Genomic DNA, 25460 nt, shown 5'->3' with positions numbered 1-25460 from the left:
TTCCAGCAGGGCTCACCAACAATTTACCTCACTCTGTCTACAGCAAGCCATAGAGTTTAGAATCTAAATCAAGATGTTAGCAAAACAAAAACTTTCTTTTCACCCATGATCAGTTACAGGAAAACCTGAAACTCAAAACTACATTCCCTATTTCTAACAATCACTAACTGAGCGGTTACTTTTCTGGAAGGGGCTCTGGCTGTTACCAAGTGTCCAAAGCTGCCTCTGAAGCGAGGGGAGTTCTCACCAGCATATCTAACCTTCCCAGCAAACCACTAACAGCCACTCAGCAGCAAGTGGGAGAGCAATATGCATCCCAATGCCATTGCAAAATCAATGTGGGAAGATGGGGGGGGGGGGGGGGGGAAATCAAACCATTACCGACCCACCATTTTGGTAGTTCCATGGATACATTTAAAACAAACCAGAAAGAAACCCCCATATACAGACTTAAAAGTTCAGTACCACGTTCCGATGAACATCAGATACAAAGCAATTCTTCACGACAGACAACCGCAAGAACAGCTGCACCAGAATCCCTCTGACACAAGAACGCTCAGCATCGTTCTGAAGAACAGGATTTCCCCTTTATGTCCTCCCAGATTCTGGCAACCCACTGGTTTGAGATTACGAACTTACATCAGCTCCAGTGACCTCAAGAACACCCCCACTCCCCAAAAAAACCCCCCACCAAACAACAAACCCAAACTCCCAAACCTATCTAGCTGTAAAATAAAGTCATCCCAGGGTAACTGACCAGCAATTAGCTTCAGGTAAAACGCACCGGAAAAAAAAAGATCCATCCATGGGATTTCTTAGTGCACGGCTACTGTTGTAGCTCCTCAACTACTTGACTGAGCATCAAAACACACCTTGTAGCAATAATCTCAAAAACCACATGCTACTTCTGCAGGTCGATGCAGTTCCTGACATTACACCTTCCTCTTCCTCACGCGCTGCTTTTCACAGGAACGTTACCAGGTAAGTTACTGTTATTTTTGGAGACCTACAATAAATGAAAATAGCTCGTTAGTTCAAACAATATAATCCTGACCCCCCCCCTAAATATACACACTTCCATTTTAACGTTTGTGTCATTTCAGCCACCCACACTCTAAAGAAATCAGGTAATTACCTACACTTCACACCTACTCAATTCTTTTCCTTCAGTTATAAATCCACTGATTTATAACAGCTTTCTGCTCAAGGCTTGTCACCTCTGAAACCACATTCATTTGGTATCAAGTAAATACTAAAGCGTCACAAAATTTTGCATCTGTTCCATTTTCTTTGTTTTAAGCTATGAAATAAAGTAATAACAAACTTAAATGCCAGGAAAAGCCTCAAGAGGGAAAGAGGCAGGGCTGCATATCTTTACCACCTTCTCCGCAGGGCAACTTACTCCCCCCACTGGGAAGCCGTTACTACTGTGTGTTGTTAGCCATTAAGAAACCTTACTGAGAAAAGTCACTTAACGTAAATGTTTTCCTTCAATCAATCGGCAGACATCATTAAAGCGTTCAAACATACCACACTGCTATTCAGCAACAGAATGTCTTCTAAAAGGATCTCACCAAGCACAGTAGGAAAAAAACACAATAAGCAACACAAGTCAATCTTTATTGAAAACTGAAGTATTAATACATAACAATTCTTGTTACAATAAACGTGCTTTTAAGAATTTAAGTCTGAGCTCATCTACTCATTGAATTGCATAAAAAATAAAAAAGTATGAATTTTTCACAATTGAACTGGCTCAGAATGGAATCTCCACTCTTTGTGTTGATGCGATAGTTCAATGCAGGAGTGAGTGATGCCTTAAAACTTATTCTGGAAGACAACATTGACCTAAAATTAAAAAAAAGTACCAATACAACTGTTCGTAAGACAGTTTTAAAAAAAGTCCTAAAAAGGAAACCTGTGTCTACTTCATAACAAACATGGAGAACTATTACTGGGGCCTCTTGTACTTCCACTGCATGCACTCACTTTTTCAAATCTTAGACAGGAGGGCAGCCAATAATAGCATTACAATAAAAAAAACCCACTAACAAATCCATTCTACTTAAAACAAGTCTGTACAGCAGCCAGCTAAAAAAGCTTTCCCAGTTTGCCTGCTAAGTGCCCAAAAGTCGCAACAGTTTAGAAAAGTCACGTTCGCTTTCTTGATGTTGAAACTTCAGAGCCCATAAATTGTTTATAGAGTATTTTTTAACATCACAAGTGGACCCGTACTACCTGTGGAATTCCGATGTTTCAGTGTTATATTCAACCCACACAAGAAAAGGTTTCCTTGTCCCCAGATAAGCACTGCTCCTCTTCCCTCTCTCTGCCTACAAAACACCGCATGTCCTCCCAGCGCCCCCGCAGAGGCACACACAGCCCGCCGAGAGCCCCCGCTGCTGCCGGGACCTCAGAGGAACCGGATTCCTGGTGAGACCCGGTGCACGAGACTCTCCTACCTTTGCTGCAGTTGTTCCTGCTCCCCGCCATTCTACCTCATCCAGTCCCAGGGTCTCTGCAGGAAGCTTAGAGTTGGTAAAACACAGGAATAGAAAGCTGATGCTTATTAACAAGAACAATCTGAATGAGCTTAAATCTTTACATCTCTTGAACAGGTGCCCACAAACACCCGGAGGTGAGGATGACTGGATTGCTGTCAGCCCCGCGCACACGCTCGGGTCAGCCAGGGACACCCCTGCCGCTGGTGGCGGAGCCCCTCCGTGTCCTACCCGCTACCGCACACACGGCGTCCTGGGAAACTGCACATACCTGCCGTCCAACAACCAACAACCGCAGCACCTCTCCTCTCTCCTGCAAGTTCCAGCTGAAGCTTCACTACTGTTCGTGCTCCTAAGATGGGAGGTTTCACATACACGGTATTTACTATGCTCTGGTATGAGTTTAAGCCTAGAGTTAAGTGGTGGTATCAGATTGCTGCGCTTACCTATTCAAGCAAAAGTATGTTCTAAACTCAAATGAACAGTGTATAATACTGTGCTTAAGCACTGGGGAGCGATTCCAAATCAATTCTGACCATCTCTTGCTCAGATACCTTGAAGTGGCCTTACTACCCAAGCAGCAGTGAAGCCAGAATGCTCCATGTGAAGAGCAGTCAATGCTGAGTACCCTGGTATACAACTCTGTACCATGAACTATTCTCAAACAACACTAAGACATGGTGGTACTTAAGGGTGGTGGTGGTTTGGGGTTTTTTTCAGTGGATGAAGCAATATAAGGAAGGACTTCAACTAAAATAAAAGATTTTTTTCATCTACCACTGCATCTAAGCATTTAACTTGCATAGTACACACAAAAAGCTTTCTTGAGTAGCATTCCTGCACGTTCTCCTAGAAACTTCCATCAGATGGTTACAAGCATAAGCAAGATCTAGTAGTAGGTTCTCCATTTCCCTTCCTAGTGTTTCGTTAATAACCACCATACCACTGACTAGGGCTACACGTTTTTAGAGCCAATTATTAGCCTTTTTTTTTTTTGCTGCTGCTACATTTAAAAGACATTTTCATCAGTTGTTACTGACATAGGGAATACCTCAGTTTTTAAAAAATACTTTATCTAAACTCAACACCTGAAATTTGAATTAAAAAAAAAATCTTCCTTGGACTTCTCTTTGTTATTGCTGCAACAGTTATTTTCAGTTCCAGGTTTAAAGTAGTACTTTTTTCTTCTTAATCATATAAAGCTGCCATAAAAGTTTTGTTTTTTTGTATTTTTTTTTTTTTTAAAGAGAAGCTTGATCTGAAATGTCTCTACTGCACTAGCTCTTTTCACCTGCTGAGGAGCTCTAGTGCAAACACATACTGCGTATTTATTTATAAAGGAATTCTAAATAGGGAATGTTATATAAAAAGCAGGAGAGAATGTTTCATTAAGACCCTCACTGTGTAAACGCCTATTTAACGATGTACAGTTTCCCCCGCCGCAGTTTTATATCCATGCTTTCTACTATTTGCAACAAAATACCATTAAGATAGTTATATATACACATATTCCCCCCGTCCCCCTGCACTGTGCTTTTGGTTACTTTCCATATCAACTAATGGAGACACGCTCCACCCTCCCAGCAGATTATAATCGATCAAAACTGGAAGGCGCAGTACCTTTGGACAAAGGTACAGTTCTCCCCTTGTGGATGAATCCCATAATGCAACTCAGAAAAAAAAGTGCTCAAGTAAGTGAGACTGCCTAAATGTTACAGAATATTATACAGAGACCAATTCCAAGATGACATTCAGGAATCTGAAGTCAGAGCAAATATATAGGAAGTCATATTCATTCCTTAACTATTTATCTATTGCAGCATTCATGAAAGTTCTCTCCTATGATTTTCCAAGCTTTAGTTTATTGGGTGATGAGACAGGAGACAGCAAAGCTTTGAGCTTGTTTTTTATAGCTTCTCCCCAGTAGAGCACTGTTTCAACCTCAGCTCTGTTAAAACCACGCCAAGACGACAAAATGTCAAACTCTACTAGCTAAAATGGACAAATGGCCTGTACTAATGTTCACTGTACTCTCTGGCACACCTGACTAATCAAAACTGCAAATTACCACACAAATGGAATTGTTCAACAGACTTGCAACAAAGCAGTACAAGTTCAAATAAGTTTGCCCGGGGTAATTTTCTGCTCCATAGAAAAACATATGGAAATCCCTAAGCTGCAGTTAAGTGCTCATGAGTAAGGTTTAAAGTACTTATTCCAAAAACATAGTTATATTCAAGGCATTAGAAATAAGGGGGCCATCCACTGACAGCGATTCATGCAAAATCAACCTAAACTTTATTAAACAAAAAAAAAGAAGTACAAAATATGGAGAGTGCTTACTGTAAAAAATAAAGTTACTGAAGGCTCTAACCACCAACAAGTTATGAAGGTACAGAAGCCTCCCGCCAGGACAGAGTACTGTAATGGCAGCATTAAATCAGCACTGATGATACCCTGAAGTAGCTGCCAAACCCATATAGGAGCAGAACACCCCAAAACAAAGCGTAACTACATATACAACTTCAAAAAAAAAATCTACTTCTGAATGGAAGTTAACCTACAAGAACAATACAGCCTGATATACCTCTGTGTAAACGCTTAAAAGGGAACAACATTTTATAACCATTTACTGCATAATTTATTGCAGGCTGAATGTATCAAAAAAAATTCGCATCTTTCCGGAACTGTAAATCAAGCAGGTTCAAGAAAAACCTTGATTTTAATGTGCAATATTCAAATTTAAAAATTTAAAATCTCCCCCGTAACAATTTTGGTATACAAATGGGTTCGAAGGCTAGCCCTTTATCTCCACAGCATTTGCTTTGAGGTACTTTTTAAAAATTGAAGTTGCAAGAAAGAATATCAGAAATGACTCATTGCAATGAAATGCTAATCTGCAGTCAAGTCTTAATTTACGTGCTTCCAAGTGCAATTTAGGATGTAAAAAAAGAAAATACTACGAAAACATCAAAATGCTGTAACCAACAAATGGCTCCTACTTCAATTACAAATATTTTCAGGAAAAAAAACCCAACAGGTATTTGAAACCTCTGTATCCTGGCAGTCCTATTACAGCATATCCATAGCCCATACTGCAAGTAGCTAATAAGGAAATCGTGTTAAAATGATTTGTTCCCCTTTAACATACTCATCAGGCACACAAGCTTTCCCCAGAATAACATGCAGCTGAACTCCTGTTTGTTGTAGAAAGCCCTAGCATTTCTTAAGTTTCAGGAAAGCAAGCTGGATCAATTGCACATACATTTTCAACTGACTACAACATTCTTTAGGAAAAACAGCACGGATTTCCTGAACTGAGAACGAAAAGAAAGTGTTTTTCTATCAAGTCTGTGTGGCAGTCTCACTTTGACACATCTTGCATCATATGAAAGATAGTACTGGATAGTTATCTCCCCAGGACATGCAATTCATTACGCAGGTGATGTCACCTCCTACTATTCCCAAGAGCCAGTTTTGCCTCAAGGAAGTTTGCTCTACTTACTGGCACACACAGCATTACCTTTGTCATTTCATTCTGATCCTTAAGAAGGTCTGTATAACACTGAATCCATATAATGAAAATGAAAAGGCATGAAGTAAACTAATCGTGTGCGGGATTTCTACAGCTTGTCTGACTCGTTTTCCAGTCACTCCAAATTAATAGTTGAATTTGAAAAGAATACATCACTTAAATAAAAATATGCCCCTTTTGAACTGGCAACTCCATCAACCTGAAAAAGGCTGAAGCACTTATCTAATGTCTATTATGGTATTCTATAAAGAAACTCACTTTCATGATTCTACCTTTTAAGACCCTGCATACATTACAACAGTGCATTAGTGATACAAGTTGTAAAATACTTTTCGGTTCCTTTGGATTTGCATATGATGGTTTTTGCATCAGTCACTGCAGGTAGATTGAGCAAGCTTTGTTTTTGTGTTTTAACATGCATTCAACTAGATATGGATCAGAATAAATTTATACTCCCTTTTTATCATTATAATTAGCTAAAAAATTGCAAGACAGTCCACAAAACAGGATTTGCTTTAAGACTAACTGCTGGAGTTCCAAGATGTAAGATATGCAGCACTGGAAAATCTTCAGTGATCAGGAATTAGTAGTGTTTAGCCAAGTGTTGAAAGCATTCAGAAGAAAAGTCCTGGTTGGAGGCATGAGGGCTTCAGCACCAACTTTTAAACCTCAATTTCTTGATTGCATATCTCCCATCTTCAAACCTACGTTAAAAGGGGGAGGAAAAAGCAGGAAATTTTCTCAATTACGTGAGATACTATCCGAGTGTGGCAGAACATTCTAACGTTGCACGCACCACATCGATATGCACACACAACAGATGTTAACCACTAGGTAATGCTACCCTAGCACTTATCCAGTCCTATAGGCTTCTAGGTTAAGAGTTTACTACATTCATTTTCTTCTGCCATGTCAATTCCAGCTTAGGACAAAACTACTAGTGATGGCAAAGTAGAAGGTGCAATATTAAAAAGGTATTTTATGCTAAATGTAATTATCAGCAGTCATGAGTTTAGCCACAGCAAAACTCACTTTTTATACTCATGTAATATGATGCTCTTGGATGAAATATATAGTATAGTATCATATAGTACGTGAAACATTTCAGATCTGCAGACTGATATGTGGCATCACAGCAAAATGAGAAATGGCTGTTGCATTACTAACTCAAAGGGAATAGTCACCTGTCATCATAGAACTCTGGACTCTTAACAGCTGAAACAGAAATCCAGAGAAAGTTAACTTTGTCAAAAACTAAACAGACTAAAAGTGAAAATTTCTAGTTCAAGTTGGTCTCAAAAAGTCCTTATTGCAAATGAAACAGTTCTCAATTTATGCTAAAAAAAAATCAGAAATAGAATTGAGGATCCCAAAAATATTAGGCTTCGTGTCAGTTTGACACAAATTACGCCCCCAAAATCCATCCCACCCTACAGCAGATTTCAAAATTAAACTCCTTTTCTTGAAACCCATGATCTAAATTTTGGTCCACGCTAGAAGTGATTTTTTCCTTGCTGACTGCACGAGGTATGAACTGATTGGTATTTACATGAAACAAAGTGAATATATGAAATCAACTCAAGGTTGTGTATTTGTTTCAGCACCTTGTGAGAAAAATTCACCCTCAGAGCAAGGCAAAACACTTACCTTGCCTAATATTTAGCCAATCAAAAGACAGACTAAAGTTACACACATTACTTCATTCAGGATTCGCGCTACTGCTGAATTCAGCAATTACCAATGAATCAAAAATCCTGAAAATATTTAGTCCCAGATGTATTTTAATAAGGCAAAGTTGAGGCTCTTTCTTTCATATTCAGCAATCATGAACCATGAAAATGATTAATGGTTTCTGAAGATACAGACCACTAAAGAAGTCCCACTAGGCTTCTCTCTTTAACAGCTATTACAGAAGCAATTAATTTTTGTGTTTTCTTACTCAATTAGAATACTGTAGAAGTACCACAGACTACTTACCTTCTGAAAAATCTCCCCAGTAAGAACCTCCAATGCTGTCATTTATAAGAAATATTAACTGCTTTTAATCTAAATCAGTAACTTACACTGACTGCCAGGATGATCACCACTGTGGGGGCACATAACTATAGGTTGGTGTTCCTGGAGCCCGGTATGTGGGCATAGTAACTGGATGAGGGGCTACTGGAGTTGGGGAATGAGTTGTCAACAAAGTACCTAGGATGAAGAGAACATTTTTTTCAGTAAGGACAAATTCTACTACAGAGGGGAAAAAAAAAAAAGTTAATTATAAAAACCATCACAGCTTGTTCATCTTCCAATTTAAAACCAGTATAATTTTGCACTCCAGCCCCAATCTTTCTTCAAACATTTATGCAAGGGGACCATTTTAATGTTTAGTCCAATGCACCCAAAGACACTCATTACTCAAAAATAGCTCTAGCAGAAAGCCTGCAACATAAGCATTACTCACTGCAAAACTTTTCCCACAGCAGGCTTAACAAGCCCTAAGAATACGTGATGGTACAGATATTTATTCTGATTTATCAGTCAAGTTTAGTTCTTGTTTGTATTACAGACTAAGGGGCTTCAGAAACAAACAGGCTGAGAAGGCAGGATCTTAACAGCATTACTCTACAGCACTTTGCAGAAAAAGTAACAAACACCTGGCATAAGCTTGCCCACATGCAAATCTCCAGCCAGCTCAGTTTGACACACAAATTATCTAGTTTTGAGATTCCTTAAACTAAATCATAAATTTCACAAGATAAAAAAACAGAATCTGAAGATGAGCAGCTCATGGCTCTTGGTTATTACTGAACTGAGCATCCTTTGAGTGAATGTGGACATTTCTTCACAAGTTAACACCCACTGAGTAACAAAGCATGACAGCCCCTCAGTAAATGCTCACAGATGACTCTAGATTATTGGTTAAACAACATTTTCTCCAAAACACTGCCACTAAAGGAGCGTGGCATTAGGAAGCAGACATCCCTAACCATTGTCTATGACACAGAAGACCTGCAGGTAGTGTAAACACATAAAATGTTTTATCTCAACATACAAAGAAGGTCAGTGATAGAGGGGTGGGCTGAGAACACTGCATCTCCCTCAGCCTGAAGAGGTTGCTGTTTTCAACCAGGCATAGAGAAATGTATTGAGAAGAGGAAGTCAGACTCTGGGTGAGATGACAAGCAAAGGATGCAAGAGGAAATGACATCCCATACAGATATGGTGAACTATTTTACTGTAATACTAGTATCAGAAAAGAGGGTGTGGTATCTCCATCCTCGGGTATAATCAAAATATCACCAAATAAGTATGAAACCTGATCTAGCTGGACCCATTCTGAACTGCCAAGTACACTTCTGGCATCACATTTTTGCAATGCAGCTGTCTTGTCCCACACTGAAAGGAGAGCTTCATCGGAAAACACAAGGGTTCACATACCTGCTGACATTGCCATAGTAGTCCCAGCCACCATCCCCATCGTCACACCATTTCCTCTTGGCGGCGGAATCGGAGCAGGATACATGGTTGCTGGCATGCCGTTCGGCTGCACAACTGTGGTGTGGTGGATTACGTGGGGTGGTGCTGCATATAAAGGCTGTGTGTAGTAAGTGCCTTGCTGTTGGAGACAAAAGTAAATGAAGTAATTACAGTTATCTGTTGGGAAGCCTAATGATTTTATTTTAGGATACATTCATGAACGACAACATAACTTTTCTAAAGATCCAATGCATTTACAGAGCAGATGCAAAAACATTCATTTCAATTATTTCAATTGTTTCCCTGATAAACTTTTTAACGTTTAGCCCCTTTTAAACACATTTAGGATAACATTCAAAGCAGCTACCTTTGCAGAACTCCAGTGCTGACTACCTTCAGAAACAACAGCTCATCCTTCACTCGCTCCCCTTCCTTTCCTATCTTTTCTTACATTGAGAGAAGTTCTGTCATGGATTATTCTTTCACAACTTTTTATTCAGCTGCTTTTAGTTAAAGAACCAAAGGTTTTTCACAAATCCAAGTACACTAAGCAGACTAGATAAACATTGTTACATGCTTTTAATTCCCTTCAACTACCGTGTACATGCAAGGCAAGTTTCCTCCATGAAAGAAAGAGCGATAACTTTCCCCAAAATATCATATTTACTGAACTGTCTTCATTTTGTCCTTTCTAATAATTTTCAACAGTTTGCCTAGTATGAGACTAACTCCCTGAATCACAACCGAGACTTCCTAAAATTAAAAAAAATCAAAAAAACCCACACAAGTTTATGACAATTTTTGACAAAATGAAATCAGAATATGGTTTACAGCATCCAGCACACATTTTTAAAATTACCGAATGTAGTGTCTCTTCAAAGACTGAACACATTACCAGTTAAAGTGCTGAGTAACTGTCAGGCGAGAGTTAACACACGCACAGTCTGTAAATCACTATCAAAAATTCTTACTGTAGGCAACTAAATATTCTCTCCATCCACAAAGAAGTAAGTGATGTGAAGTTAAAGAGTTCAAGCAGATACTACAAAGTAAAAAAACTATCCAGGGTTTTTTTGTTTGGTCCATTTACCTGTGCATATGGATTCTGCTGTGGATAGGCACTTCGAACTGGGTACACAGCAGTCTGATAGGGATTCGGTGACGAAGAGTACGGCGGCACTGCTCCACTAGTGGGTGAACAAGATACTTTATATGGGGTGCCTGGTGTGTAACCTGAAACAAAGGTAAATCTGCATTAAAAACATGAAAAACAAGTGTCAGTACACTGCTTTCTAAGGTCAGGTGTAACGATTTCCAAATTCCTTAATCTTCAGAGTACTTAGTAGGCTAGTCTCAATATCCAAGCACAAGTTCTATCATTTACACAATACTGAGAACAGTTTGAAAGTAATAGTTGACTGTGTCAAGTAAGCATGAAAAGTTAAAGATATTATTTGCACAATTTTCTTTTTAAATCTATGGATAAGGAATAAAAAAAAGTGGGTTTGGATTTTCATAGTAATGTCGTTAAATACTTGGATTCAGCATATTAGGCAGCTCCTACATAGCAGGATTTGGCACTTGTTAATATTGGCCTGATTCTCAATGCACCCCAAGTTGTACTGGCAAAACGGTAACGGTTAATTAACCTGCAGTTACCTTCTACCAATGATGATACAGCACAAGAACAACAATTTCAAAAGTCAGAATCATGTAAAGAGCTCCAGATGGATTTTCAGAGAACACAGATTCACAATTTGCAACCTCTACTTCAACTTACATTTATTCATATTTGTTTTCAGGCATTTTCTGAACTGACTGAAATAAATACAAAAGGCCATAGGCCTTTTTAACACAAGCACTGTAGAGATCACTGCAGCCACAAATTAAGACTTTGAAGGCACTTTAATATCTTTAAATCTTTTTGTGTATTACACACATAGATACACCCTTAACAATGACTTAAAAATTGTTTTTATAAATTACAGTAAGACTTCAGGTGCCATCAGAAAGAATTTTGCTTTCCTATTGCAAGGTCCCCCAAATCAGACTGCCTTGTAAATGTTGGGAACCGTTCAATTTTACAGAGATAAGTAGCAACTGCTGGCTCAGACCCTGCCTGAAGACAGTTCTGCAATTTCTCCAGCCCTCGCTGGACAAGGTCTCAGGATAACAGAACAAGGGCTTGATGAGGCATGGAGGAGATCTATGAAGAGCACCATTGCTGCTGCATGCCATACTCTCAAGATTGATGGCTTAATGGCCAGAGTGGCAATACCAATACCTTTGCAGCAGCACCCACCAGTAATGATATTCATGACCTATTCTGGAGAAAACATCAAGCCTGTGCTACACCCAAGAGATCCTGGGTCTCATGCAGGCCACACTGAGACAAACATCCACAGACACATTTTCTGTTTAGTTGGAATCGTACAAACGAGTACTAGGGCAGCACAAGGAAGAAAAAACCACTTGGTAATCATAGTAAAAAGTGAGACTATCAGAACAGAGATTAGGTTGACTTTAAAATCTGTCTAGAATGTGCTGACTTCAATACAGAGAACAGATCTGAAGCCATATAGCAGAGAGAACACTGGCATTTGTGTTGTGAAAGATCAGTCTGTGCAGACGGCATGATGACAGATGACCTTCATTCTTTTTGCAGAAGTCCGAGTTTCTTTCCAATTTCATTCCACCCTTCAAACAGAAAATTGTTATGTTAACGAAGAAATAGGCTTCCCATGGGGTTTTTTGGGGATGTATGTGGGTGTTTTTTTTTTTTCCCAAATAGAATTTATCGCCTTTAGACACTAAAGAAAGCTACCACAGCACTTACTCTGAACTAGTTTTTAGAACTCCTAAGTATCTGACTAATAGAGCATGGTGAGGAATAACTTCTACTTCTAGTACAAGGAGCTATTTGCATTGAAGAACTCCACTACAAAATGCTGAACATGAAGCACCACTACTGAACTACAACTATGCCCTCAGCAAGCCCTCTCATTCTAAAACCCCACTGATAGGGCTGCACAGTAATTTAAATTTCATCCTTGCAAAGTGGTACATCTGTACAAGAGGTATTCTGCTTTCCCATTTAAATTTTTCCTCCCTTACAGGGAGCAAAGACCTTAAAGTAAACCACGTTGTTACTGAAAAACACAGAAATTTAAGAAAAATACTTGTAGGTACCAGAAGGTACCCTTCCTGAACAGCAGTGGCATGGCACATTCAAATACTGCTGTGTGATGTGAATTTACAAAAGCTTTGATTCTACAAACAAGCAGTTACATCAGAAAAGTTAAAAAACCATCCCAGTTGGTAGGATGAAGTACGTCAAGTTATCTGCCTGAATTAGAAGATCTGGGCATTTTGAACTTTTGTTCGTAGCTTAAAGAGTAGCTAAAGCTTGAAGCTATTCTTAGTTCTGAAACAGAAGTTTATTTTCTATTCAACAGCAATAGAGACTAGTTGTACTAGCTTTAAAAAGAATCAAGGACATTCCAAGATGGTATACGACTTCTATATATCTTTACTCCTTTTTAACAGAAAAGTGAAAAATATATTACTCTAACCTTGTTATATAGTGTGAAATATATTCCAAGATTAATCAATGCAAACTGATTTTACAATGAGATTAAGTCAAACAAGTCAACATTCTTCCCTAGAAACCATAACCTTTTATTACAACGTTAACGGACATGAAGGAGAAAATGCAATCAACTGGGTAAAAACATCAGTCTCATGATCTGGCAAATTGATTACGTGCAACTTATGTTCATCTTCCTGCAACAGCATTCACAAATTGCAACCAGTAATAAAACCAAAAATACCTTTCAGTTATCTGATCCTTAGATTAAAAACTACAGCTACTCCTCAGCACAGCTGCAGGAATCCCGACGATACGTACACTGAAGCACAGAAGGCAGAGACATCACAAAGGCAAATCTCACCCGTGAAACTGAAGGCTTATTAGTAATACAAGCCAATAATCAGATCCCAGATAGGGTCTGGATTCCCATGCTAAGACTTACACCCCTGATGGGAACTACTCTCCCTTGAACACCCCTCTCGAAAAGTTAAGCAACCCAGTGCAAATGCAGGCTGGTGCCCCTAGATAGGATTCCTGCACAGAGGCAATACCCTATCAAAGGACAGATATATTTTTTTTCTTTTTTAATTACTGGAACTTTATAATATCCATCTGTTTCCCTATCTAGAATTCAAGACCAAAGACAAGCCAAAATCAGCTCTGCGCTTGCTATGCCTCTAAGCAGCAAACCGAACAGACACACGGGCCGTACCTGTTTGTACAACTAGAATACTCCACAGTTCCAAGGAAAGCTACACACTTTTAATAGGTTCTGAAGGCAAACATTTTAGATGACTTACACTCTCGCCTCAGTAATTGCTGCCACACCCTTTTAAGAGTCTCCTGGTAGTTAATGACACACCATACATTGCAAACATTGAACTTCAATACTGCAAGCAGACTTTCACAACCTAAGCTTCCCAATTTCAATCAGCATCTTTTCCTATCTCCACAAGTTACACACAGGCATTTGGGACAAATTTGGTTATGTGCCACAAGTATCTCTGAAATGCTGACATAATACATGCAAGTGAAAGTTCCTGAAGACAGCCCAAATCTACATTAACAAAGCAACGTAAGGAATTCCTTCACATACAAAATAACCACAGGGAGAGTACTATTCTATCAGGTGTATGTTCCTGGTTTAAGTAGAAATCAAATGCTATGAGTTTCTGTTTGGTTTCAAGCATTACCATACAAAAATAATCTTTTATTTGTGGAAGCAGACCTACATGAAAACAACTTAGGCGAGTGCTTCCATTTCTCGTGCCTGTTTCACCATGTCCCTTTTCCTAAGCACATGACAGTCCCTTTCTCACGTAACAAGTGCAGTTACCTCAACCCTCCTCCAGTATCTACTACGGGCAAACCGCTTTCACCCAGCAACCAGGCTTTCCAGACAATTAGTTTGTGCAAGACAATTTTAAGGGCAGAAAGAAGGCAGCAAACTGAACTTGGTAAGATACAATTTAAGGAAAGGATGAAAAAGAATAATTTTGAAGACAACCGAGAAAAACAGGAATCTGGAAACAACCAGTAGGATGCAAAGCAAGCGGATTCACGAAGGAAGCAGTGAAGGGAAACATGATGCAAATCCTCAAGCCTGAAATATAGAAACAACAGCTAAAAACTCAGATTCTCCTTTCTCTGTAGGTGAAAGCAGTATGACTGAAGACAAGATTATACTCTTTTTAATTTATCAGATGATTCCTTATGAGTCATATTCAAAGTAACGTAAAACTTATCCCACAGTTTAAGTGTTATTTGTAAGCCTCTACAGCTTTTCTTCTTTCTTGGTTCTAACAACTTCCAAAATTCAGGTTACTGCTTTGACACACCTATTACACGTACCTGTCTGGAAGGTAGGATTTGCTCCAGGATACATATTAGGGGAATAGGCAGGAGCAGCCGCTGCATAGCCCATTGGGAAGCCAGCTAGAAAAAAGAATATGTCAAAGTTATTTTCTAGACCGACTGAACAGTCTAACCAGACTTCACTCTCAAAGATTCTCACTGCGCATCTTTTGATTGAGATAAGCTAACAATCAGCCTCCAATCACACCTCCTCAACTAAAACACTGGGCTTCAATTCTCCCAAGCCACCTGAAGCTGAAAGCCAGATGAAGGGAACAGCTTAAGTAGTGACAAGTGCCATTCTCCCTTACATCCCTGTTTCAGCAAATCCCAAAAGTTGGTTAAGTAACACTTCAGTCAGTGGGGCAACAAAGTTGTGCACAACTATCCAACTCCCCCCTCTCGCCCCTGACTTGTTCTGACACCGATTAAAGTGTTGGTGAACAAGACCTGATGTACATAAAATATTTATCTGAACAAAAGGGACTTTTTCACAGAAATAGATCCCTGAAAGTCAGTGACCGACTCTTCAGATCAGAGATACCCCAAGCAAAGAGTACAAAGCAACACTGAGTAGTCCAAAACGTTTGTTGCATTTGACACAGATTTGTTACTGCACTCAGGCATCAGACAAGCTCACCAGTTCCAGGCACGTACTATCACAGTTAACAGTAACAAGTGGTTCACTGAGGGATCGACAAACGGGTAGGTAAACACTTCTACACCAGAATACAAGAACCACTGTGGCTGAACTAACATCACGATATATTGGTCTCCAACATAAGGCATAAAACAGTATTAAAAAAAGCTAGTTACTTGAAAGATACAAAGTTTGTTTAGATTGTAGTAAGTGAAATATCTGTATTAATCATAGTTGTTAATTTTCCCAGGAACTTTTTACAGTTTGGAAAAATGTAAAGAACGATTAATGTCTGTATTTAGAAAGACAGAGTTACTACCACATTTTGTTATCAACATATAAAGATTCCAATTCTCCAGAAAAAAGGGAATTACTATTTGTATATTCATTGTCAGGCTTAAAGTTGCTAAGTTTTAAACTGCTATTCAAATTTGAAGGATTTCTATTTTGCTATAAATCCCAGAGTCTTTAGCCATTACTCCTAATAATAAAAATTCCTTAGCTCAGGACTGTATATGCTAACCTAGTTTTTAAAGTACTCTGTAAACATATCAAGTGACATACACTTGCCACTGCTATTAGGTGGTCAGCATGGGTAAGACTAAGAAAAGCATTAAGCTTAAAAATCAAAGGTAAAAACAACACATCCAATACAAAACTTTTCAGAGTGTATATAGCTCTTAAGTTTTCAAATTCACAAGCTGCTAGCGAAAAACTTTAGTGAAGCTTTACACCTTACTCAAAGTGACTGCGCACATGCAACATTATATATTGTATACATTTTCAGTCCTCTTTTGTTTCTTCATAGGTTTAACTCCACAGTAGAGCACCCTGAGCTGCTCAGGAAACAAGTCATTTATGAAAAACAACTACAAGAAGCAGTAGTTTTAACTTCTACACAGAACTTTCATCTATATGAGATTATTCGGCTGTGGCACCCTTGCTACTGTAAACCCCTCCAACAACCTCAAATGGGCGTAGTGTAACATAAACAGCTATTAAGTATGCAACAGCTTTAGAAACAGTGCCTTTACATAATACATCCCACCTAGCGATATGTTCATTACTTTCTATCGCCATGCAACCCATGTGAATTCAGTGACTCTGAACGGAGAATCTGTAGCTTTTGAACTAGGAGAGGCAAAGAAGGGAGACTTTGTAATGCAACAGTTTTACGAAATCCTAAAATACAAATCTACTTTTCATTTTAGAGAATGTGTTTTGTGTTTATGCCATGACCTTTAAGCCTGAACCAGGTGGGTCAGCAAACAATCTCTAACAGTGTAAATCTGAAGACCTTACTAATAAGGGTTACAGTTGTGTAAACAGACTGACTGTTTTAAGGAAGAATTTTGGGTGATCAACTTGTAGCATGACATTTATGGCACTTCTATAGCAATTCTACTTCAATTCCATGTATTTTAATTATACTAATTTACAACCAAGTGAAAACTAGCAAATACTGAATTATGTAAGTACTGTATATGTAGTCTAATATGTATAACAGAATAAAAGATTAGAAGTTGTAATGTTGTTTAAACTGCTGTTCATCAATCTACAATAGTGCATCTTCCTAAGTAAATTAAGGTACCACTTAGTTTAATATAAACAAGCGCTTCAATGCAATGTGTAAATGGATATAAGTGCAAATGAAACAGTTTAACATAAATCTGTTTTTAGAAAATGATTAGAGATAAAAATAGTTATATTTAAATAATTCATAACAATCCATATCTAATGCCAAAGAAAGCCCTGAAAAAGCAAATATTATGAATATAACTGCACTGCAACTTATATTGATTAGTAAACCACTGCTGCTCACCTTATTATAAAATTACCGTAGTCCATATAACTACAGACAGTTACAAAGAATAAAAGAAAAAAACATGCAGGACCTTATGGTTACATAGCATCAGCTTTACAATTTATTACTGCACCATTTCAGTCACTCAATTGACTTAAAAACATCGCAACACAGTCTGTCTTTTCCCCTTATAAATACTGTAGAAATCAAGAAAGATACCCTGGTTTGAGGAAAAATTAAAAGTACCTGAAAAGCAAAAATAAAAAGTAAAAGGTTTTTGAGACTATCAAGTCAACAGTAAAGAAAATTCATTTAAGCACCAGTTTTTAAATAAAGAAACAGAGAAAAGTGGAAGAGGAAGACAGGAACTCCAGTATGCTACCTAAGCTGATAAATGAATTTTTAAACTGTAAATACTAGTAGGAAAATACAGTACAGCTACAGAGAATATGAACAGTAGCAACGCAGAATGATTTCTAGCTCCCAACACAGACATCAACTAGATCACAAAACAGCCTCCGCGTAAAAAGCTACAAAAGTGTAATTGCTTATGACACATAAAATCTGAGCTGAAAGACCCTTTGGCCTCTCCCTGGATGGAGTAATTCCCTTACCCCACAGATATCAGGGTGGGAGGGGGAAAGTGCAGCAAGACATACTGCTTGAAGTGCCTCACAGAGGCACACAGCCCTTCTCTTCAGCCTCCCTGGTAAGTTCTATCCAAATCTAACTACTACCTTATCCAACTTTTGAATTATGGGGACACCAGAAATGAAGCCTGCTTGCAAACACATTAGGAGATGAGGGGGAAAAAAAAACCCTGGTGGAAAACCTGAAGACAAATGAGAAGCAGAAAAAGCAAGAAATGCATTTAATTTCTTTTTTAAACACATTTTTTGGCCATTTGCTTGGTCCCACCTTTCATGCCATGCTTCAGGCAGTCATAAAACAGATAGCATGAAGAAGAATTAAGAGGATAGAAAGGTTAACAGCGCCAGCCAACTAGCAGCAGAAATAGACTGACTCCTCTTCCTTCAGGGCATAATTACTAGAGCTCCTAAAATAAGCTGCTTTGGAAGAGATACTGGAGTTAGAAATATAACAGAACAACTAACACCACTCTTAAAACATCATTCTTTACATTTAAAAAAAAACCCACCCAAATCCCCAAACAGATTACCATACATGAAGACCTTCATAATTGACTATTTCTCCTTGATTATACAGATCAATGTAATTGAAACTCATTTAAAAAAAAAAAAAGTTACTTACCTGGATAACCAATTCCTTTGGCATTTGCATAGGGAACCCCAGAAGATCCAGGGCTATACACAGGATTCATGATTTCAGTAACTAAATCAGGAGGAGAAAAAAAGAAAAAGAAAGAAGTATTTACTTGAGCGTAGGGAAAGCTTGAGATCTCAACAACTGAACTGGAAATGGGGGAAAGTATAATCAGAAGAAAAAGTAACAGAGGAAAAAGCAGCAATTCCACTGCTCATCAACACTAAAACTGTAGCTAAAAGCAAGACAGAGTAGCTGTAGAAATAAGTTTCAAAGCATCACAAGTCTCAATCACCTAGAGAATGTGTCAGGAATTAAAACATTCCTTGTTGCAGAGCATGTTTTCAAAATATTTCCATCCCTAAGAGCTCCCCCATGGTGTGCAAATCTATAATCCACTGCAGGAGTCCACCTGTGTTGGACTTCTCCCCCCATGTCATCTTTCAATCACTTAGCATTTATCTACCATCTCATCAATCTTTGTTTCTTCCCAGTTCTTTCGTGAAGCATCTAGCCAAGGGATGCAAATACTGCCAGTCTACTACTGCTCACATTTCAAGCCTGGGATTCCAGTCCTTTACCAGCACTAAATTCATCAACCATCAACAGCCCAAGTATTGCAGAACTAAGTGGCAAAAGACTTTCTGTATTAGACAACTAGCTCACATTTGTTTAGTTGCTGCCAAGTTCTTCAGAGCCTATGACAAGCCGACAGTTGGGTCCAGTCATTTCTGAATTACGTATTCACACACCAGAAAGGCACCTACAGCTAGCATCACAGGCAGGAATAAAACCAAATACATCTTTAAAAAACATCTTATATATAAACACCAAGGAAAATAAAACTGCACTGAGGATGCTTCTCAAGCTTTTCTAGTACACCTATGTACTTCTAGGAATCACAGCTCACAAGCAAGCTTGCCATGTGCCTCTTACACAGTACCATTCACAACTACTTTTCTAGTATTTTAGAAAACACGCCGCCCCCCCCCCCCTTTATTTTCAATTATCTTGTTTTCTTCATTTATTTACAGATCTACCACTTCTCTTCCTGCAGCTGCCCATTTCTGACAACAGCCTCTGACAGCAGAACAGGAGGGCACACTATGAAACCAGACTTTCCTATTAACTGTTAATATCTGATACTTGAGTCACTTCCTCTTCCACCGCTTGAGATGCTGTCTTTCTTTAAATGAACAGTGTGTTAAACAGTTTAACAGAATTTTGTAAATAAAGTTTATGAAGCAAGAAGAGACATAATTAATCACGCGCTACTTCAGCTACAGAATACATTATGGCAGGAACCCGAGTTAAGTTTATCAGTATAGCTGCATCAATAAACTTATGTTAAGTGACTGTATAAAGCATAAGTAGTTTGCTTTTGAAGTAACACTAAATTCAGCTGTACGTCAAGTTTTAGCAGTGCCTAGTACATAGCAGAAGAACCATTTGTGCACAATTAAGAAGTCAGAAAGTGTATCATCAGATTTCATAAAACACTCAAACTCTGTGTAAGAGAAATAAGATTCACCAGTTTCTTGGACTTCCCCACACACACTTATAACACTAACTTAACTAGAACTGCTTTTATTTTTTCCATTTTCATACTTGGATTACGTATCAAGACAAGAATGAGTTAAAAACAAACAACTTGCCATTTACATTGCTTAGGATGAAAAAAGTTCCCCAGAGCAATGTTTTAATCACCTGACCAACATTTAAAAAAGCAGTTTGACACAAATCTCTTTGGAAATGTTCTACAGCAAACTAGTTGTCTTCAAGTATAAAGCAGTATTTTCCACTGAAGCCCCGTAGAGTTTTAGTAGCATTAACTCTGCTGTGCCATAACCAACAGGCATATTTCGCAGGACTAGCATTTCACTCACTGTAGCAAGACTGTTCTTTTCCCCTGTACTTTCTTCTGTGTATCCTCCTTCCTAAAGAAGGACTTACTTACTTGAAAACTTCCAGTCTGCTGCCTTAGCATCTCCCTGCATTTCCTTCTCATTTGCAACTCTGCTCCTCTTTCAGTGTTGATTTTGTCACATTTTGTCTCTAAACTTACAAAACCCGTAAGAGGTTCAAGCTTCACTTCAGTCTCAGCAAGCATTTCCAAGTTGTGGGGGGGTCTTAAGGGAGGTGGATATAGCCTTCCACTCAAATGTAAGCAGCACTCTCCCACACCCCCATACCCCTACACATACTCTGCTGCTCCTTGCCGTCCCTACAGCAATTAGGAGGAAAGAAGAGCCTGTAACCCTCTCACCATTCTGAATGGCAACAAGAAGAAAGAAAAAAACAAACAGTAAGAGCATTCTGTGAATATCTGGGTAAAACATAAAGAATATAAAACCACCCTCCAACTATTAGAAGTATTACTAGTCGGTGACTGCAGAAGAACACAAGGACATACATTCTGGGAGATGACAAACAGAAGACATACAAAGCTGAAAAGGTACAGAAGATGAATAGAAAAGGTCAGATAACTCATCAGACAATCTCAAAGGAAGTGCAGATCAAGAGACAGGAATTCCACTCCAGTAAGGGGAAAAAAAACCACCTATGGCACTGGGAGCCTGCCAGCTGCCTCTTACTGGAAACAACATCAACTTCCACTTCAAATGCATCCATATGTCGAAACTGGGAGTGTGTACACAGACACATACTAATTCAACTTTGGTTGAACAGGTATGCACTTTCACACTACAGCTTTCACCACTGAAATACAAGTAGAAATCCACCAGCCTACAATAAGTGCTTACAGTTTTTATAATGCAGGCAAAACTTCAGATCACTTCTAACTGAAAATAACTATTTTCAGGTCTTCTCTGAAGGACCCAGCATGTGGAAGTATAATTATATAGTATTACGCAGTGGTTGCAATCATCCCACTCTTACAATAATTTTACTTGGAAGGGCATCTGTTATATTGAAATATGGAAACTTGCAGTCCACTTCCCTGTAACACTTAAAGTCCACATCAAACGCTAGGGAAACTAGTACGAAGCGAACCCAAAGAACCGTGGCTTTCAACCTTTTTGTTGGCATCCCCTCCAAAGCATTCTCATGTTAATGTATATGTAAATAAGTGTCTACTGTGCATCATCTGTATATAAATTGCACAGTCAACTGTATATAAATTACAGCCAACTAATTCTTTCAGCTGAAATTAAGGTAATCATCCTTATTAAAGATACTCTGATTAAAGACTATGCAAGCATGCTTGGGAAGTGCAAATGCTTCACCTTTCATTCTTGCCAAAGCCAAACAATAAAACTCAAGTTTTGATCAAGCTTGTTAAATCTCACCTTGGTACAGATACCAGGACAATCCATGTTTCAGGAAGCTGAGCACAAAGGCCAGCCACTGCTAACGCTGAAGCTCCAGCATTCCAAATTGGATGCTCTTTTGCACATAGCTTTTCCTGATGCACTCAGAACAAGCATGTTTCTATGAAATTCTGCTTTTAAAAATAATTTTACAGAGATACATGCAAAAACCCACATATCAATGCAAATACTGTAAATCAAACTCCATATTCCTTAGTAAGAAATACATCTGTTAAAATTTATTTTCAAAGGTGTGTGGAAACACTATCAGAACCAGATCTACTGAATGCCACTTTGTGCCCACTTGATGACAATTCCATCACAAGAGCTGGGGAAGAATCTCCAAGTACCTTGCCTAAAGCACACTACTGCGGTCCACTAATGCTTTTGTTCTTGGAACTTAAGCAGACTCACACTAAGTCATTATAGTATTTAACATCTGTCCATCCTGTAATACTTTCAGAAAGTCATTTGCTATGAAACTGTACAAACTACCCAGTTTCCACTTAGGTACAATTCCTTAATTACCACCTTAGTAATATTCTACATTTTACCCTTTTGATTTCCAGTTGAAGCTTAATGAAAGTAAAATACAATTCCTATATGCCTGGTAATTTGTAATGTAAAAATATAGTTTCCTCTCCTAAGCAACAAAGGAAATAATTCAGGACACTTCAGTTCTTCAAATAACCAACAACGGTTAAAGTCCTAGCTGCATTACATTCTATTAAAACTTCAGCCACCAAAATAGGCCCTTTGATGCAAATCCTAGGCCAAACAGCAGGCCCTCGTCACGATTATTTTCGAAAAGGGGGCTCCTATCAGCAGGCATTCAAGACTTCATGAAGTCTAAGACAACACATATCACACTGCATTGGTATTTGCAGGTAGTACATGCTTCATTTCTTCCATTCATCCACAAAAAAGGTCACCAAATTTTACAAGGAAGCAAGTATTGCCCCTGTTCAGAACAGGGCATGGTTTTTTTGGGAGTTTGCAACTGAAGCCAGCTGGAATCAATGCTTACACACAACTGCCACACTTCTGGCAAGCGGTCCCACTCCCTGTGCTGGGACAGCACTGCACTCTGACCCCTCAAGTAAGTTAGATCAGCTAAGTCAGTTGGCAGAATTCTGTGTTTTCCTGGAGTTTTTTCAGCAGAGGGTTGCTATATTTTCTTTGTCCCAGCTTGAGAGAGCCGAGACTCATCACCAAATGGCTAAGATAGCACCAGTACCAATGCAAGTAAGGCAGCATGAATGGAGAGTGGCAGTACAGACTGAGGTTGCAGAACCACAGCCTGGAAAAGGACAGTTAATAACTTTGCCCAAAGTTCATGCAAAATAAAATACAAAGCTGGAAACATCATTCACATGCAAGTCTTCCTCCCCTGCTCCAGTTACAAGATGTTCTTCTCATAAAAAAGAAAGAATGAGATGCCTGCAATCACCCTTCTATATTTTGTGTGTATGCAATTTTTCAAGACTACAAAGGAATAGAGCAGTTTAGACTTCTTAATCCTTTCTAATGAATACAATTCTCATCTCTAAGCCTATTCCACTTGCTGTTTGTTGTTATGTTTTTTTTGGTGCTGAAATACACAACACTACTTGTACCCAGTATTAGTAAGGATAGAGACACTGTGATCATATATTAAAGAATCCACATAATAAGTTCTATGTCATTCACAAACAGAAAACCCCACACCAAAAATGTAATACTAAGACCCTGCTTGTAAATCAACTTCATTTGTACGTTAGTGGCGTTACTCTATTCTTGCTAAAACTCCAGAACATTACCAAAACCTTTCTTCTCCAAACACCCACTATCTATGGAAAAATTAAACAAATGGCCCAGCATTTCTCAGTCTACGATTCCTGTTGGTGGTACTGCACAAGGGGATAAAAGTTGTCAGCTCCTCTCCCTGCAGCACAGCAAAATATTCAATTCCTCATCGTAAAAATCTTAGAAGCCTGCCTATTGCCAAATTCAGGGGAAGTTTATCAACTCTGAGAAGGGGGATCAAACTGGAAGAATAAAACCTTACAATGTGAAGGAATGACATTTACAACTTCTTAGTTAAATCTTGAAGCTCTGCTTCTTTGTAAATTCTTACCCTGCAAAGCGTTTTTTTCATTAAGTTCATTTTTAGTTTATTCCACCTTGACTTTTGAAACAAGATGAAACTGTTACAAGTTCCAAATCGAGAAAGAATCTCCAAAAGCCTCTTAATTCCTCCTGCTTTTTAACCTGAAAGCTAAGGTGTGTAATTACTACCCCAAACATACAGGTTGGGAAGCGTGCGTTATACAAGCATGGAAGTTTTATGACACTAACAATTATATATCCTACTGTAAAATCACATTAGAGCAGACAGAAAGTCTAGTCAAATTAGATTAACATGCACACTACTACTGAACATTTAAGAACCAGTTAAGGCCAGCTCTTCTCATGCTGAGCACTGCATACCGGTGTACCTCCCCTTAGCTAAAAACCTAACTTTTTATGTTTCTGGGAGCCCAGATTTCACGATGTGCCTGGTGTGTATGGTTTGGCTCCAAACGTTCTAGAAAAGCGCTGAAAGGCCGGTTCGCACCGAGCCTTTTTGTCTCACAACTGCTCCTATAAGCTATGGACGACTAAAATGTTATTCCTTCCACCAGCTGACAGACACAAAGGTAACAGGGCAGGTACAACGCGCCGCAGCTTACCCACGCTATTTAATTAAAAATCCAGCCGGCCGATGCCCTCCCGACGCTGTACCCGGTTTTTAGGAAGTTATCCCCAGCACCTCCAGCCTACACCAGCGAGGCGGCACTACGGCCGTGCCCCGCACGCAACCCACCGCACGGGTGACCGAGCTCCCGCCCGCCGCAGAGCAGGGCCCCGGGCCGGCCCGCACGCCGCTGTGGGGCCGCCGCTCCCCCCCGCAGCCGGCCCGTCACCTGCCGCCCTCCCCAGGCCGCTCCAGGCACCTGTTACGGGGCGCTGCGAGCCCCCGAGGGCCGCTGGCTGCCCCGCCTGGCGGAGCTGCCCCGGCCCCGGCGCTGCCCGCGGCCCCCGCACCGCCCCCCGGGGTGGCGCCGCCGCCGAGGGACTCGCCCGGGCGCCTGAGGGGGCGGCGGGGCGGCGCGGCCCTGCCGAGGGGCCGGCGGCGGCGCAGGCCGCGGCGGAGGCGCGGGGCCCGGGCTCCCTTACATAACGGGCCGGCGCGGCGGGGGGAAGGAGCGGCCCCGGAAGCCGGCGCCACCCGCGGCACCTCGCACTCACCGGGCTGCGGCGCTTCGTGGTGGCGGCCCGGCCGTCGCTGGCTGTCTCGCTGCGTGCGTGCGTGTGTGCGGCTGTGCGCGCCTGTACGCGGGTGCGGGAGGCGGCGGGCGGGGCGGGGCGGCGGGCGGGGCCGGGCGGGCGGGCGCTGCGCGGGGCGGAGGGGGGGGAGGGGCGGGGGCAGTGGCCGCC

At 40.0% G+C, this 25460-nt stretch overlaps 1 protein-coding gene across 3 annotated transcripts; it reads right to left on the bottom strand.

Moving 5' to 3' along the window:
• Window positions 1-1599: 1599 nt before the first annotated feature.
• On the bottom strand, window positions 1600-25426 carry FAM168B (family with sequence similarity 168 member B). Of its 3 annotated transcripts, none has more exons than XM_055816872.1 (7): window positions 25272-25426; window positions 18661-18741; window positions 14942-15025; window positions 10592-10734; window positions 9463-9640; window positions 8100-8229; window positions 1600-6740 (listed from the first exon to the last, which is right to left on the bottom strand). In XM_055816872.1, the coding sequence occupies exons 2-6, from the start codon at window positions 18728-18730 to the stop codon at window positions 8117-8119; spliced, it is 588 nt and encodes a 195-aa protein (XP_055672847.1). In that variant the 5' UTR covers window positions 18731-18741; window positions 25272-25426; the 3' UTR covers window positions 1600-6740; window positions 8100-8116. The 3 variants fall into 3 exon arrangements, with proteins under 3 accessions (XP_055672847.1, XP_005232320.1, XP_055672846.1); XM_005232263.4 differs by lacking the exon at window positions 25272-25426 and adding an exon at window positions 24713-24838; XM_055816871.1 differs by lacking the exon at window positions 25272-25426 and adding an exon at window positions 12150-12198 and having other exon boundaries at window positions 18661-18705.
• Window positions 25427-25460: the final 34 nt, after the last annotated feature.

This window comes from Falco peregrinus, chromosome 12 (genome assembly GCF_023634155.1).
Source record: "Falco peregrinus isolate bFalPer1 chromosome 12, bFalPer1.pri, whole genome shotgun sequence".
NCBI classification, from domain to species: Eukaryota; Metazoa; Chordata; class Aves; order Falconiformes; family Falconidae; genus Falco; species Falco peregrinus.
This window is presented reverse-complemented; position numbering and strand designations above follow the sequence as displayed.

Bases quoted from the DNA above. Each gene is read 5' to 3' on its own strand.
- FAM168B (XM_055816871.1), bottom strand. From the start codon at position 18,690: ATGCAAATGCCAAAGGAATTGGTTATCCAG. The intron at 10,735-12,149 runs GTCATCTGTCAT...CCTTTGTTTCAG, and splicing joins CTTCTGCAAAAAGAATGAAG to GTTACACACCAGGCACCCCA. The intron at 9,641-10,591 runs GTAAATGGACCA...TGTCTCCAACAG, and splicing joins AGCAGAATCCATATGCACAG to CAAGGCACTTACTACACACA.